The sequence below is a fragment of the Tenrec ecaudatus genome, chromosome 15 (genome assembly GCF_050624435.1).
Source record: "Tenrec ecaudatus isolate mTenEca1 chromosome 15, mTenEca1.hap1, whole genome shotgun sequence".
Classification (NCBI taxonomy): Eukaryota; Metazoa; Chordata; class Mammalia; order Afrosoricida; family Tenrecidae; genus Tenrec; species Tenrec ecaudatus.
In genome coordinates this window covers 649,900-663,627 of record NC_134544.1, presented here as the reverse complement: position 1 = coordinate 663,627, position 13,728 = coordinate 649,900, and the positions used below count along the sequence as shown (strand labels likewise).

The 13,728-nt window shown below is 52.5% G+C and overlaps 1 protein-coding gene across 6 annotated transcripts in view; it reads left to right on the top strand.

Annotated features, from left to right (window-relative positions):
• Positions 1 to 13,728, top strand: part of ATP9B (ATPase phospholipid transporting 9B (putative)) — a 124,817-nt gene that overhangs the window by 62,961 nt on the left and 48,128 nt on the right. For all 6 annotated transcript variants that reach the window (XM_075533098.1, XM_075533100.1, XM_075533099.1 and 3 more), the window contains exons 10-11: positions 267 to 342; positions 5,172 to 5,248. In XM_075533098.1, the coding sequence (XP_075389213.1) occupies positions 267 to 342; positions 5,172 to 5,248 (153 nt within the window). The remainder of the gene's footprint in view (positions 1 to 266; positions 343 to 5,171; positions 5,249 to 13,728) is intronic.

Here is a 13,728-nt window from a genome sequence, read left to right as displayed (position 1 = left end):
CTGTCCGACTGACCAGCCGACTGGGCTGCACTGCTCGCCACCTACCATGGAGGGTTCGGTGGAGAGTACTTGACATTCAGAAGAGAGAGAAGTGCTACTCTGTCGCGCCTGCGGGGGTGGGGGGTGGTGGTGGTGGTTTGCAGTCGTCCTCACGCAGTTTTTCGTCTCTGTCTGGTTTGAACCCACCAGCCACGGTGGCGCTGTGCCGTGCCAGGCGGGGCAATGGCAGGCGCATCCACTGTCCCATGTCTCTCTCCCTCTTATAGGAAGACAGCGAGCCGCCTGTCCAGGAGAGCCTCGGCATCGACAACACGCTGTGGGCCAGCACCGTGGTCGCCTCCGGTAGGCAGTCACCTCCGCTTCACTGAGAGCTTGCACACGGGACAGCTGTGCTGTGCTGCGCTGCTCACGCAGCCCACCAGCCTGGCCTCTGCCACATGTCCTCTCGGGTCACTGTGTGACAGGCTCCACACCAGGGGTGCGTTGGGGACAGAAAATGAATGCAGCCAGTCCCAGGCTCTTCTCCCATGAGGCTGTGGGAGAGAGCAGTGTAGGGGACTTGAGGCAACAGTCTTGGGGGGAGAGGAACTGGGAAGGTCCTGGGGTGGGCGTGGGGCTGCTGTGGGGTGCGGTGGGATGGGCTGACAGCAGTGAGGGAAAGGCACACAGATCCCCAGGTGGAATTGCTTAGGGCCAGGGTTCCTGGTTCCGACCCCTGGGTTGGGTGTACTTGGCCTTTCCAGGATGAGGAGTGGGGCTGTCAGGGTGGTGGGTCGACTGAGGCTGTGGGTTTCCTTTGAAGTTGGGAGCCATTTGAAGCCACTCAGCTCCACAGTCCAGGCAGTAGGTCAGCCTAGCAGAAGCTCGTGACTGAGGTGCTGGTGGCCAGGGCAGGCCCGGCAGTGCTGGACGTTGGACGATCGCCAGGACCGCAGCACTGCCAGCCTTGTCCCTTCCTGGGACTCACACCCACCAACTTGTTTTGGTGAAAAGATGGAGCAGAACATTTGTCCCTTCCCCTTGGGAGTGAGCGTCACAGCTTCTTCCATCCCTCCATGTGCCACTCGGGTCAACGCTCATGTGGTCAGGAAAAACACCAGGAAGGTAGTCTCCTCCTGCCACGTGCTCTGAGAGCAGTCAGAGGCACACTGCTCAGCACGGCCAGGTAGACCAGCAGGCCTGAGCACAAGGAGTTGGATGAGCTCGGGGCTGTGGTCAGGTCTCCTGGCCCACACAGGCGGCCTGCTGCTCTCCTGACCTGAAGCTGCAGGGCAGCCAGTCCATGGGCGAGGCCCCTTGCATCAGAACAGCCCCTGCCCTGGGAGCATAAGCCACAAGCTTGGCACCTGGGTAGCCGCTGTCAGCTAGGCCATTCACAGCCCCATGGCCCGTGCGGAGTGGGGTCCAGGGGCCTCTGGGTGTTGGTGCTTTCCGCCCCTTCCACGTATGCAAATACATCTTTGTTTGGAATACGTTTTGAAGGGTGTAACTCATTATTTTTAAGATGTAGCTCGATGACGTTTTAATAATTTTGTCATCAGTGGTCTAGGGTTGATGTTTTGTATATAGATGTCATTTCCTGTGAGTGAGTCATCTTTAACTGAAGTGGAATTTGTGAACTTTGGTTGGTAATTTGTGAATTAAGCATAGCATTTAACGCATCAGTAGTTACAAGTAGCAGTAGTTACTCAGATGGGGCCATCGTCTCAGCCTGTCAATCTGTTGGTGGTCATGGTGATGGACCGGCTGTTGGGGGGGGGTTGTGTAGTCATCAAATGGAACTCCTTTTGTCAAGGGAAATGCCTTCAGTTCCTATATTTCCTCCTCTTCTTTTTTGTTTTTAACCTTACCTCGTGTTAAGGAAGGTTTTTTTGTGAATACAATTAGAATATTGATTAGAAGTTGATAAGATTTTGCATGAAGTTTCCTAAGTAGCATGAAATCAGGAAGTCCCATAGCAGCCACCAAATGAGCTCTCTCCCCATCCCGGTGAGCTGGAGCAGTCGGATCACAGTGCACCCGGTCTCAGAGCCACTGAGTCACCTCTTTAGCCAGACGCCCATCTCCTTGAGCTCCAGGAAGAAGACACCTCACCCGCCCCCAAGCCATTGACTCAGTGAGCAGGGACACCCCCCCCCCCCCCCCAGCTATTGACTTGGGAGGGTCAGGGGATTGAACACCCCCAGTCACACTGACTCTGGAGAAGAGGGGACTCCCAGCCATTGACATAGATGACGAGACCCCTGGGCATTGACTCATGGGGGCTCTCCTTCTAGACAGGGTGTGAGTAATTGTGGTCATTTAAAGGACACATTATGCAGTTTGAAATGTATAGTACATGTTGGCCAGACACATAAAACTACTGACCTGACCATCAATCAAACATGAAACATGCCTAACTCTGCCTTGCTGTCAGGACATCATTCTTGGGAAAGTAGAGGGGCAGCAGAAGAGAAGAAGGTCCCTGATGAGATGGAGTGACCCAGGGACTCCAATAGGGGGCCCAGCACAGTCACAACGTGAGGACAGCTCGGACCAGGCTGTGCTGCCTTCTGAGGTACGCCGACCCACACTGACCCTCAGACCACTTCCTCGGCGTGAGTGGAGCTTGCTTATGAATCCTCTCCAGCCATTGCCTCTCTCCCATGGAATCAGAGTACCAGAGACCTCGAGCTCCCAGTCCTTACGGAAACAGACTGCTCGTCTCTCCCCAAGGAGCGGCTGGTAGTTGCATTAAGCACGGTGACACCAGGGCTCCGTGGCCTTATTCTGTGGGCAGTGTGGGCCAGAAAGACCGTAGTGGCTCGTGCAAACTCAGGGCTCTGGCACTCCAGGAGATGCTCTCTGTGGGCCCTCGCTGCTGGTCCTCAGTGGTCGCCCTGTGGGTGCCATCTGCCTGCCCCCGTCTGCTTGCTGCTCCGGCCCGTGGACTCCCACATCTCAAAGGCCACACTGGCTGAAAAAGCAGCCCTGCCCTGGCCTCTGAGGAGGATGATAGCCACCGGGATCAGCCAAGGTTTCTGCCCAGTGCAGGGCTCACAGCTCACACTGTGGTCTGACTACGGCATGTTCCTGGTGTCTGTCTGCCCATCTGTCTGATGGTGGCACGTCCCAAGCTGGAAATACTGGGAACAGAACTTTGATTTCTACGTAACATCTGAGGGAGCTTCAAAATGTCTGGGAAAATGGAATGAAAGAGAATGGACTTGTTCCATGGACTTTTGGGAAAGAAAGCCCCCTCATATGAATTACACGAATGTTTTAGAATGTAATTTTTTCATTCACATATTTTATGGAATGCTAAATTCTTAAAAGTCCTGTTTATAAGATTCAGCTTTTCCTCACTCTTGGCCCAGAATGAAGCAAGTAAGTTCTCTGGTACCCCACCCCCACACCCCTAATGCCCCAGGCCTCATTTCAAATCTGCCCACTGGCTCCTTCCTGCCTTTGTCTGCTGTGGGTGCCAGGGCCAGCCCTGTTGTAGCTGGACTGGCCAGCCGGTACGTGCACCTCACCAGAGCTTTCCTGGGACATCAGTGAGGATGTTCTCATCAGAACAGGTGATAGTCACAGAAAAGAAAGCTGGGGATCCCTTGGTCGGCGTGTTCATGTAGAGTCAGGTGGGGCAGGCGGCCTGGCGCCATGGTGGGGCACTGCCCTGGGCACTTCACCTCCTCAGAGCAAGGCATTGGTGTGCTGCCCTGCCCTCTGTAAAACTTGCCTCTGGGTGGTGACTGTGTTTTTTTGGGCAGTGACTCCTGCTTTTATTTGTTTTCTGAGATGTCATTGTTCCACTGCTTTTGTGAAAACCCAGACTCCTTTTACAAACTACTTTTTCCTGCCGTTATGCTGACTTAAGATGAGCGCCACTTTCGTGTTGCGACACGCCTGGACCCATCAAGTTGATTCTCTTGATTCTTCAGAGGGTCCTTGTATTGGTTTCTAAGACTGTCCGTCTTTTCGACAGCAGACATCCTCATCTTTTACTCTCTCTGGGACTGGTGAGTTTGAAATGCTGATGCTTAGCCCCTACCCGACCAGTGGTTTCAAGTATAAGTTCGGCGAAGCTGGCCCACAGGGGCAGTGCTGCACGGAACTCTCCCGGGGGGCCCTTGACAGGGAGGGTCAGCCGTTGCTCAAGCTGTGCTCAGTGCTCTTGTCAGGCCTTCCTGGTACTGGGCTACAGCCATGGCTTTCCAGGGGCAGCCTTCCCTGACCCACCACTGTCTGGGTGAGGACACGGGGAGAGGTGTCCAGCCTCTGGGTCCTCTACCCACTGTTGAGGCTGGGGTGGGGGGTGGGGGTGGGGGTAGACAGTCCCAGAGTCCTAAGAGCACTCATCTGACTCTGGCCCTGACTTGTGGCTCTCTGGATTTCACCTTCATGTGAGATCATAAAATTTAGAAATGATCGTGTCCTTAGATCTGTGATGGTTCTTCATTTAGTGAATCCTGTGCGTATCTCAGGGCTGTCTTCCACATTAACACTGTGTCTGGCTTTCAGAACTTTTAGAATTCATGATAACCATTGGAAAGCATAAGACACACAACTCACTTCCAGAAATGGCTTGATTGAGTGTGGAGGGCCACAGGGGGCTGGGCTATCCCGGGGTCCCTCTCGACATATGTGATCCTTTCTGTCATTTACCTCTAAAGATGACACATCCTCACATCGTCCTGGTTCAGAAAATCAGAAAACCACACTTTAGAAGCAAATAATAGCAGAGCCAACCAACCCTGTTTTAATAGTTCTTCCTGTGCTGGCCTCTAAGCACCGCCTGCCGCCGAGAAGCCCTTCAGTCTTCTTCTAGAGACCTCTGTAGTCCCGAGCAGACTGGCTCACCACTGTTATCCTGCTTTGAAAATCACAGGATCAGTGTGGCCAGTGAGGACTCCCATGTCCTCTCCACAGCCTTGGAGACTGTACAAAGCCGTTGTGCTCTGCCCAGCGGGGTCTCTGGGAGTCAGACTCGACTCATCGTCAGTGAGGGGTAGGGGGCGCTGGGGTGGCTGGTCCAGGGAGAAGGGCACCTAGACCTGGGGTCACCTGCACACGGGCACATGCTGCTTCTGACTTATCCGAGGCTGCTATTCTCGATGAGCCAAACCCTGACCACGTGGGTTGTTGGCCTTCCCATTGTGAGCGTCTCTCTCTGCTCTCCTGTTTTTCAGGTACTGTGATAGGTGTTGTCATTTACACTGGGAAAGAGACTCGGAGTGTCATGAACACATCCCATCCAAAAAACAAGGTAGGCTGGATCGGGAGAACCTGCTGCCACCGCGTACTATTGGGATCTCTGTGAGCCCATGCCCTGCACGCTGTCCATGAGTCATCCGCAGACACTGACGCCGACTGCTGGCCATGCCGGTCACGAGTTTCCCTTGTGCGTCTCTGCATCTGTACAGCGGCAGTCTCCTCCTGAGGATTCCTGCAATAATGTGTCTTGGCTAATAAGAGTTTTATATGTCTTTTACATTTTAACTATTGAATATATAATTTGCTCATAATATGAATGTTAATTGTAGGTCTCTAATTTCTTCAATCTATTTTCCCACCCCTCTGCACTTTTTATTTTTCTGTTGATGGTTAATATTAATCTATGCAATGTTTTCTTAGCATTTAACTTGATAGTGCTAGATATATTTTAAAGACTTTATTTAAGTGATTTTCATTTTAGGAGCATATTAAAATCTAAGTTTAGGTTTAGATTGATAGATTTGATTGTGACTTCTAGAGTTGTGATTGATACAATCACAGTGTGTGTGTCTGAGTGAGGTCGTACCAAAATGTGGCTGCCCCGTGGTGACGTGACTGCAGACTCCCTGGCATCCAGCCTGAACATTTTCTCACAGCCAGTGAAGGAGAAGCTCTTCGACATGGACTTTGACCCATTTTCACTTGAAACGATCTGCTGTATTTCTAAGGGGAATGAAAAAAAAATGTAGATTTCCCCTTCATTTTATGATTCATTAATAGTAAAGTTCATCTTTTACAGCAAATTTCATTACAGATTGCCAGGAGTGAAACAATTCTGGGCAAGAGAGCTTTTTAGGAAGAGATGTATTCTGTTTGGAACAGCATGTGGAGCTAGTTGTGGGGGTTGATGGGGACCTTGGAGCGGGTCGGGCCATCTGCAGGGCTGCTGAGGGATGTCCCCAGAACGCCGCTCACCTGTGGCCCTGAGCCCTGGACATGGACTTGCGCAGCTAGAGAGGACGGGCCTGCCCGGCCGCACGCGGGCTCTGTGGCTGTGAGGCTGTATTCCTGCCCTAGAGTCAGGCTTCTTGGCACATACATTCTGAAGCTCCTAACAGATGATTAGAAGCCCTGTCCATAGCTCCTCGCACATGTCTGTTCTTCATCTTCTCACTTGTGTGTGCGTGCATGGGAGCACTTGCAGAGGGAGCACGTGGCGTGACATTGGTGGTGGTGTCTGAGGAAGGTCACAGTTGGAGACTAGGTTGAAAATGTTTTCAGCAGTCAGTTGCTCTGCTCTGTCACACTCACACGTGTGTGCACACCTTGGCATCATCCCTTTCTTACCAGCACCCGTGGGCTCACTCTGCCAGCACTGTTGGCCTTGACCCTTGGGCCCTCCCTGCAGTGTTCACCCTGTCTGACTGGAGGGCCTGAGCTGTAATCTCACCTGTTGTCTCTGGTGGCATCTCAGTGGGGAGGCCGGGGGGCGGGCCGGGGCAGTATCCTGGGGCTGCACAGGTGTTCCTTGTGGGGTTTGAAGAAGGTGATGAGTGGGACCAAGGGAGATGTGGATGTGATGGGTGCCCTGTATGTGTGGGTCACCATCTCCCTATGGGGGCTGGGGGAGGTGGGTGCACCCTGTAGGGGGAGCCAGGTGAATGGGTGCCTGGCTAGGGGTAGACTGGGACCGTGTGCATGTGCTTTTGTTCCACCGTCACAGAAGTGTTCATAGGAGGATGACTCGCGTTTGCAAAATTACAGTGGGGGTCTGGAAGGGCTGCACCATCAACGTTGCGGCCAGTTGAGGCAGTGCAGTAGATGAAGGATGCGGTGTGGCTTGAGGCAGCTCTTGAGAGCACCTCGGAGAGTTTCAGTCCACTGGTGTAGACCCCTCGACAGCGGAACAATGTAGGACTTAACTGGTAAGGACCGGGGTGTACCGTAGAAGCAGCCGGAAGCCTGTGGAACATGGGCAGCCTTCAGGAACCCAAAACGCCAGCAGAGGAGGAGTGGGTGGGATGCTGGCTGGGGGTGGAGAAATCTGAAGAGCACGAGTTCCCCCACAGGGAGCACGAGGCCCCGCAGACCACGTTGAAGATGGTCTGGGGCCACGGTTTCTGGAAAGGAGAAGCACAGAAAATGGTGGTCAGACAGCAATTCCAGGAGGGACTTTGTGGGGGAACACTCGTGGAATTCCAGGTTGTGACTTTGGGGGCAAAGACTGGCGGGAAGACTTTCATTCCACAGTAAGGATGAGCTGTTGACAGAGGCCACAACCGACCTCTTGATAGGAGCTCTGCGGGGAGAGGACTAGGTGTGGGCTGCGATCCTCAAGCTCAGCAGCCCCCGAGTGTGTGGGCAATGGGACTTCCTACATCCACCACTCCGCGCTGGCAGTGGGTTTGGTATCCGATCGTTCTGTTGTTAGTGGGTGCCATCGAGGCAGTTCTGACAGCGAGCAAACAACTGCACAGCAGCACCAACACTGCCTCGTGCTCCGCCATCCTCCCAGTTGTTGGTGAGTTTGCTTTCTAACCATCTTGTCAAGGACCGTCCTCTTTGCCACTGCCAGGGGCTGGTCTCTCCTGACAGCATGTCCAAAGTGCGTGAGACAAAGTCTCATCCCCCTTGCCTCTAAGGAGCATTCTGGTTGTCTTTCTTCCAAGAAAAGATTCATTTGCTCTTTGGGCAGTACGCAGGTACTGTGAATATTCTTGGCCAGCACCATAATTCAAACATGTTAATTCTTCTTCAGTCTTCCTTATTCTTGTCCAACTTGCACATTCAAATGAGGTAATCAACATACTGTAGCTTGGTGCAGCACTTTAGTCTCCAAAGTAACCTCTCTGTTTTTCAACACTTGTCGTAGGTTTTGTCCAGCACATCTATCCGATGCATCTCTAGACCGCTGCATCTCTAGACCGCTGCTTCTGTGAGCACTGGTTGTAGATCCAAGCAAACGAAATCCTTGGCACTTTCAGTCTTTTCTCCACTTTTTGTGTTGTTACCGATGGGTCCCATTGTGAGGATTTTGGTCTTCTTGACATTGAATTGTCATCCATACTGAAGCTTCGATTTTAGAGAGTCATCAGCAGGTGCTTCAAGCCCTCCTCACTCTCAGCAAGCCAGGCTGTGTCCTCTGTGTAGTGCAGGTTGTTCATGAGTCTGCTCCAGTTCTCATTGCCATTTTCCTCTTCGTATGGTCCAGCTTCCCTGAGGCCTCGTTGAGCATACAGACTGAATAAGTACGATGAGAAGACACAACCGCGATCCCTGCTGAATGCTTTTCCTGATTGTAAACCATGTAGTTTGCCCTTGTTCTGTTCGTACAACTGCCTCTTGGTCCATGTATAGGTTCTGCATGAGCACAATGTATTGTTCTGGAATGTCCATTCTATTTAAGGTTATCTGTATAGTCTGTGATGATCCACACAGTCTAATGCCTTTGCATAATCAGAACACAAGTAAACATCTTTCTGGTACTCTTTCAGCCAAGATCCATCTGACATGATCAATGAGATCCATTGTTCCATGTCCTCTTCCGAATCTGGCCTGGACCTCTGGCAGCTCCCTGTCCATGTACTGCTGCCGCCGTTGTTGGATGATCCTCAGCAACATTTTACTTGCATGGGATATTATTGATATTCTATAATTTCTACATTCTGTTGGGTCACCTTCCTTGGAATGGGTACAAATTTGGACCTCTTCTAGTCAGCTGGCCCAGTAGCCATCTTTCCAGATGGCCTGGCATAGACGCGTGAGTGCTTCCAGTGCCGCTGAGCTTGTTGAAACATTCTCGTAGGTATCCCATCCCTTCGTGGAGCCTTGTTTCTGAGTCATGCTTCATTGCAGCTTGAGCTTCTTCCTGCAGCACCATTGGTTCTCAATCCTAGGCCACCTCCTGAAATGGTTGAATGCTGGCTAATTCTTTTTGGTATAGTGACTAGTCTAGAGTAGCCCAAATTCCAAACTTTTGTGCAACATATGGAAGCCAAATGCCTTATTTTAAAAACTTGTGTCTTCTCGCTCCCGCTGTAGACAGTATATGAAGGCAAAGCTATTGTCATTTCACATGTGGTCTTACCTAGTAATTTCTTTGTAAGAAGACACTTAACAGTTTGATGTGTCTTGATTCCTTATCGATCTCGTACAGTGTACTTTTAGATTGGCAAATCTGAGTGTGCTTCCAAAGTTTCCCGAGGACACAGTAACGGAGGAGGTGGTGGGAGCGTTTTCCTGTGTGCTGTAAGATACCAGAGGCACTGCGGAGGGGCCACCCGCAGGGAAGGAAGGCAGTTACATCCACAGAGGCTCTTCCTGGGGATGGTGTCTTTGTAGTCATGGTGGCTGTGGGTGAGGGTGGTGGGTTGTGGTCAGAGTAGCTGGTGCTCGGGGTGGTAGAGGTATAACCCCGATCATTGCATTGCTGAGGGGTACTGGATTGGTGATGTTTTCCTGTAAGCTACTTTTCCCATGAACCTTGCAGACAGAGGGCCTGATGCACACCAGGGACTGTGGGCTAGGTTTTAGGGGCCTGTGGGCATGACCTTTGACCTCTGTTGCACCTGCCCTTGTGCCACCTACCTGAGATGCCTGGGCTCTAAGACCATCACCCGCTCCAGTGTCTGCCAGCCTGTTCACACCTTACCAGCTCTGGGCCTCCAGTCCCTGTAGGTTGGGACCCCCTGAGGCTGCTATATTTTAAACTATTCCCCACCCCAAGCCCCTGCCCCCTACCCTCTGAGGAGAGCTGAGAAGTTAGCCAGTGTCACTGGTTGCTGCAGGAGTATCTTTAAACCTGGCGGTGTGAGGATCCCAGATGCCTGGCACTACTTGCTTCTCACCTGAGGCCGCATCTGGCCTCTCAGGGTTAAGGACCCCCAGCCTCTGTCTCCTGCTTTCTCTCCTCAGGGTGACCTCAGGTTAGAACAGTGTATAGAGAATTGACCTGAGCTCTAGCGGAATTCAGTGGACACGGTCAGTCTTGTAGACTGGCCCCGTGTTCCCACAGGTGGGGAGCACTCCAGGGGAAGAAGAGCTCGGGAGGTTTGCTGTCTGCACACTCTGGGGCTTTCTCACGGTGCACACTCACGGTGACGCTGGGAGCCGGTCAGAGTTTCTTGTGCCTGGGCACTTGCCTTCAGAGTGCCGTGTGCTGGCAGTTAGATGACAAAGCCAGCAGCTTCAGTTACAGAGCGTTTTATAAACCCCAGCCCCAGACGCATTTCATACGATGACACCTGACTGCATTTAAGAGGGAGCCGATCTGACAGGAGGTCCTGGAGAAATCAATGGTGACAGGTTGCCATTTCCACGCCATTCATAATAATAAGTTGCTCAGAGCAGGAACATCAAGGATGGAATGATCACACAGATTGCCCCCAGCCGTTGCTGTAATTCCTCGGGGCTATTGATTGTGTTTCTCGAGAAAAGATGGGTGGGGAGGCTCAGGGAGGGGGCCAGGTGATGTGCGCCCCGGTGTGCCTTAGAGCTGCTGCTACTCCCGGAGCCGGCTGCCAATCGTGGGGCGGAGCAGACACAGCTGTGGTGAACTTGGCAAGGGGAATTCTCTAGGTCGTTCTGGAGAATAGCTGTCTTTTTTTTCAAGAGAGTTTATTGATATTTAAAATGCTGTGCTGTCTTATTAAGATATTACATGAAAATATCTGTGGTCTGGTGCACAAACACAGTACCCCTCACCCCGTCCTCCTTTGTGCCTTCTGGAGTAACAGAATATTTTTGCATATAAACGTGCGTTCCCAAGAGAGCTCCTGCTGCAGAGTCCTTGGAATGCCTTCCCGGGTAGCTGTTACTCATACTGTTGAGGCACGGCATGCAAGGCCTGGCCGGGTGGGAACCTGCCACTAGCAGCCCGCCCTCGCACGCCTCAGCACTAATCTCAGTGGGGCATGCGGGGGAGAGGTTGGCCTCCTCAACGCACCCTGCAGCCGGCAGCCCGCAGGAGGGAAGACCTGGTGACCTGCCCGGGCAGCTTCATCAGTCTGAGAAAATCAAAATTCCTAACAGAGGCTCCACTGGTTCAAAGCCAAGAGCTGTTTACATGTTGTATGCTCTGTGAGTCCTTCCCTTGAGGCTGTGAGAACTGCTCTCCATCATGCCTTTCCCCCACCTGTTTACTCTGGAAGAAGCGTGGTCCCCCACCTTGTGACTCTGGGTTAAATGAGTAGGTTTGTGAGGCGAGGCCAAGGGCGCAGCCTCAGGGTTGTTGTGACTCTCAGGGGTGAGTAGCAGGAAGTCTTGCTTGTCTGGGGACACAGGCTGTGAGCCTGATGGCCCCGCCCCACTTTGAGATGCAGAGACAGAGGAAGGACAGGAAGTGTGACAGGTAACTGCACAGGAGGGTTGCTTACCTGCGAAGTGAGCAATTTGGAGAAGGATTTATTTTGTTTGGGCAGAATATGTAGTCATTCAAGCAACAATTTTTTTTAAGTTAAAGTCAAGTTTTTTGTGTGACAATGATAGATTGTTTCATAGCCTTGAGATACAGGCATAGTCTGAAACACAGGCTGTAGAGAAGATAGTTTTCATGATGGATCCTCTTAATATGTTTCTAATTCCAACCCGTCTCAGGAAAGCGACTGCCCCAGGTCTCATCCGGCCTTCATCTGCACCGTGGCCATTCCTTAGGCTGGGGCCTGGGGCCTGCCCACCGTGGCTCGGAGGGCCTCACACTTGCCTGCTCACACCTTCAACCAGTGAGCCTCGGGCACCCGAGCAGAGCAGCTCTGAGGACTGCTTCCAGGCTCGTTTTTTTGGCAGAAAGAAAGCAAGTCCCCGGGGCTGGAACCCCAGCTGTGTGGCCTTTGCAGTGCTCGGTCTAGTTTGTTTCACACGGGATTGGGCGCATTCATATCAGGAGGGGTGCCAGGGCCCAACCAGTGAGATTAACTCACTCGACTGGGGACTCTGTGCTGCACTGGAGTAAAGGCTAGTGACAGTGGCCCTCCAAACCTGCCTGCCCATCTTCTTACAAGCACGGTGTTGCCCTCACTTGCCGCTCTGGAAGGGGCCCAGTGTTAACACCTGTTCATTTGTAGCTTGGACCTGAGTTCACCAGCCATGTGCGTTTCTAAGAAGTCTTTCGAGTTAGTGCAGTTGATAGTTTCATGATTCTGCAACTTTATTCCAAAGCGAAGTCATTGATGCCCGGTGAGCAAGCCCCATGGTTTCAATAAGAAGAGTCAAAGAAGACACAGTAAATAAAGAAGACTTGACGAGTATTTATGTCAGGAGCTGAATTGAGTAGGTTGCCAGCATGTTTGAAGGTGGAGTTTGTCAGAGCATCAGGAGAAACTGAGGCATAGTTCTTGGGCATGCATTTCTCTAGGGCCCTAGGGCTCAGGGGAATGGTGCCCAGGGACCAGTTCAGCTATCCATATTTAAACCACAAAGGACACCATCTCGGGGTTCTTTGTGCCTATGGGCATGCTGGTGTGGAGCTGTGCAGGGAGGGCCCAGGATGCTGGCTTCCCCTGGCTCCCTGGCCCCCGGCAGCCGGTAGCATTCTGACTCTACCATCTGCACTACAGGGCACAGGTTAGCCTTCAGATCAGTGATTCCTTCCCTCCTTTTCCTCCACGGTGCAGTGTAGTCTAGTGCACAGCCTCACCAGCCCCCCTGGCTTGCAGGGCTTAGAGAGCTATGCCTGGGCTACCCTGCTTCCTGAAGCTAGTGGCCGTTGCTGAAGCACCTCAAGCCACTTGCAGGAGTCACCCCCAAGGCCGCCTGGGTTTCTCTCTCAGCAGTCAGCAGCATCCCACCCACCCAGCTGGGACCTGTTGACAGTCTGTTGCCCTGAGACAGCTCACTAATGACCCAGCCTTTTACTCCTTTCTCGAGGGCAGCCCTGCCTCCCGATGTGCGGACTGTGTGGGTGCCCGCTTGCCATCGATGTCCCGCTGGGCCCTAGCTGCCAGTTTCTGGCAGCTGAGTGGGTCGGGTGTGTACATGCGGCTGCCTAGCACAGGGCTTCCTTGTGGGGGCTCCTGGCTGCAGTGACCCTTAGCTGCCCCCTAGTACAGCTGCCCAGTGTTCCTGTCGGTAGCTGCTAATTGCTGTCACCTGCACTCTGCAGCACCACCCCCCCCCCCCCCGACCAGGACAATGGCTCCTGCCCTCTGGGTGTAGGGGGTAGCACATGGGGAGCTCACTCGTATTACTGTGCCCTTTTGGGGAGGGTCATCAGCGCATGTGTGCACAGTGCTGTTGCTCTGGGGTCTATAGCCATCGAGCCCGCTGCCCACTCCCGAGTCTCAAGGACAACCCAACTCATCCGAGTGGGAGCCACCGAGCAAGTCAGGGCACTCGCCGATAGCGCCGCATCATATTAATGTATTTTACTTGTAATTTAGAGGAGCAGCAGCAGCTCCTGGTTTGCAGGCTAAACTGTCCCCTGTGGCACTGCACAGCTGATAGTCATGAACTAGAAAGATGTGTATATCAAACAGTTTACAAAATGAAGCCAGCTGTGTTTCCCTACATACTGTGGCTTCCTGACATGCATCATTA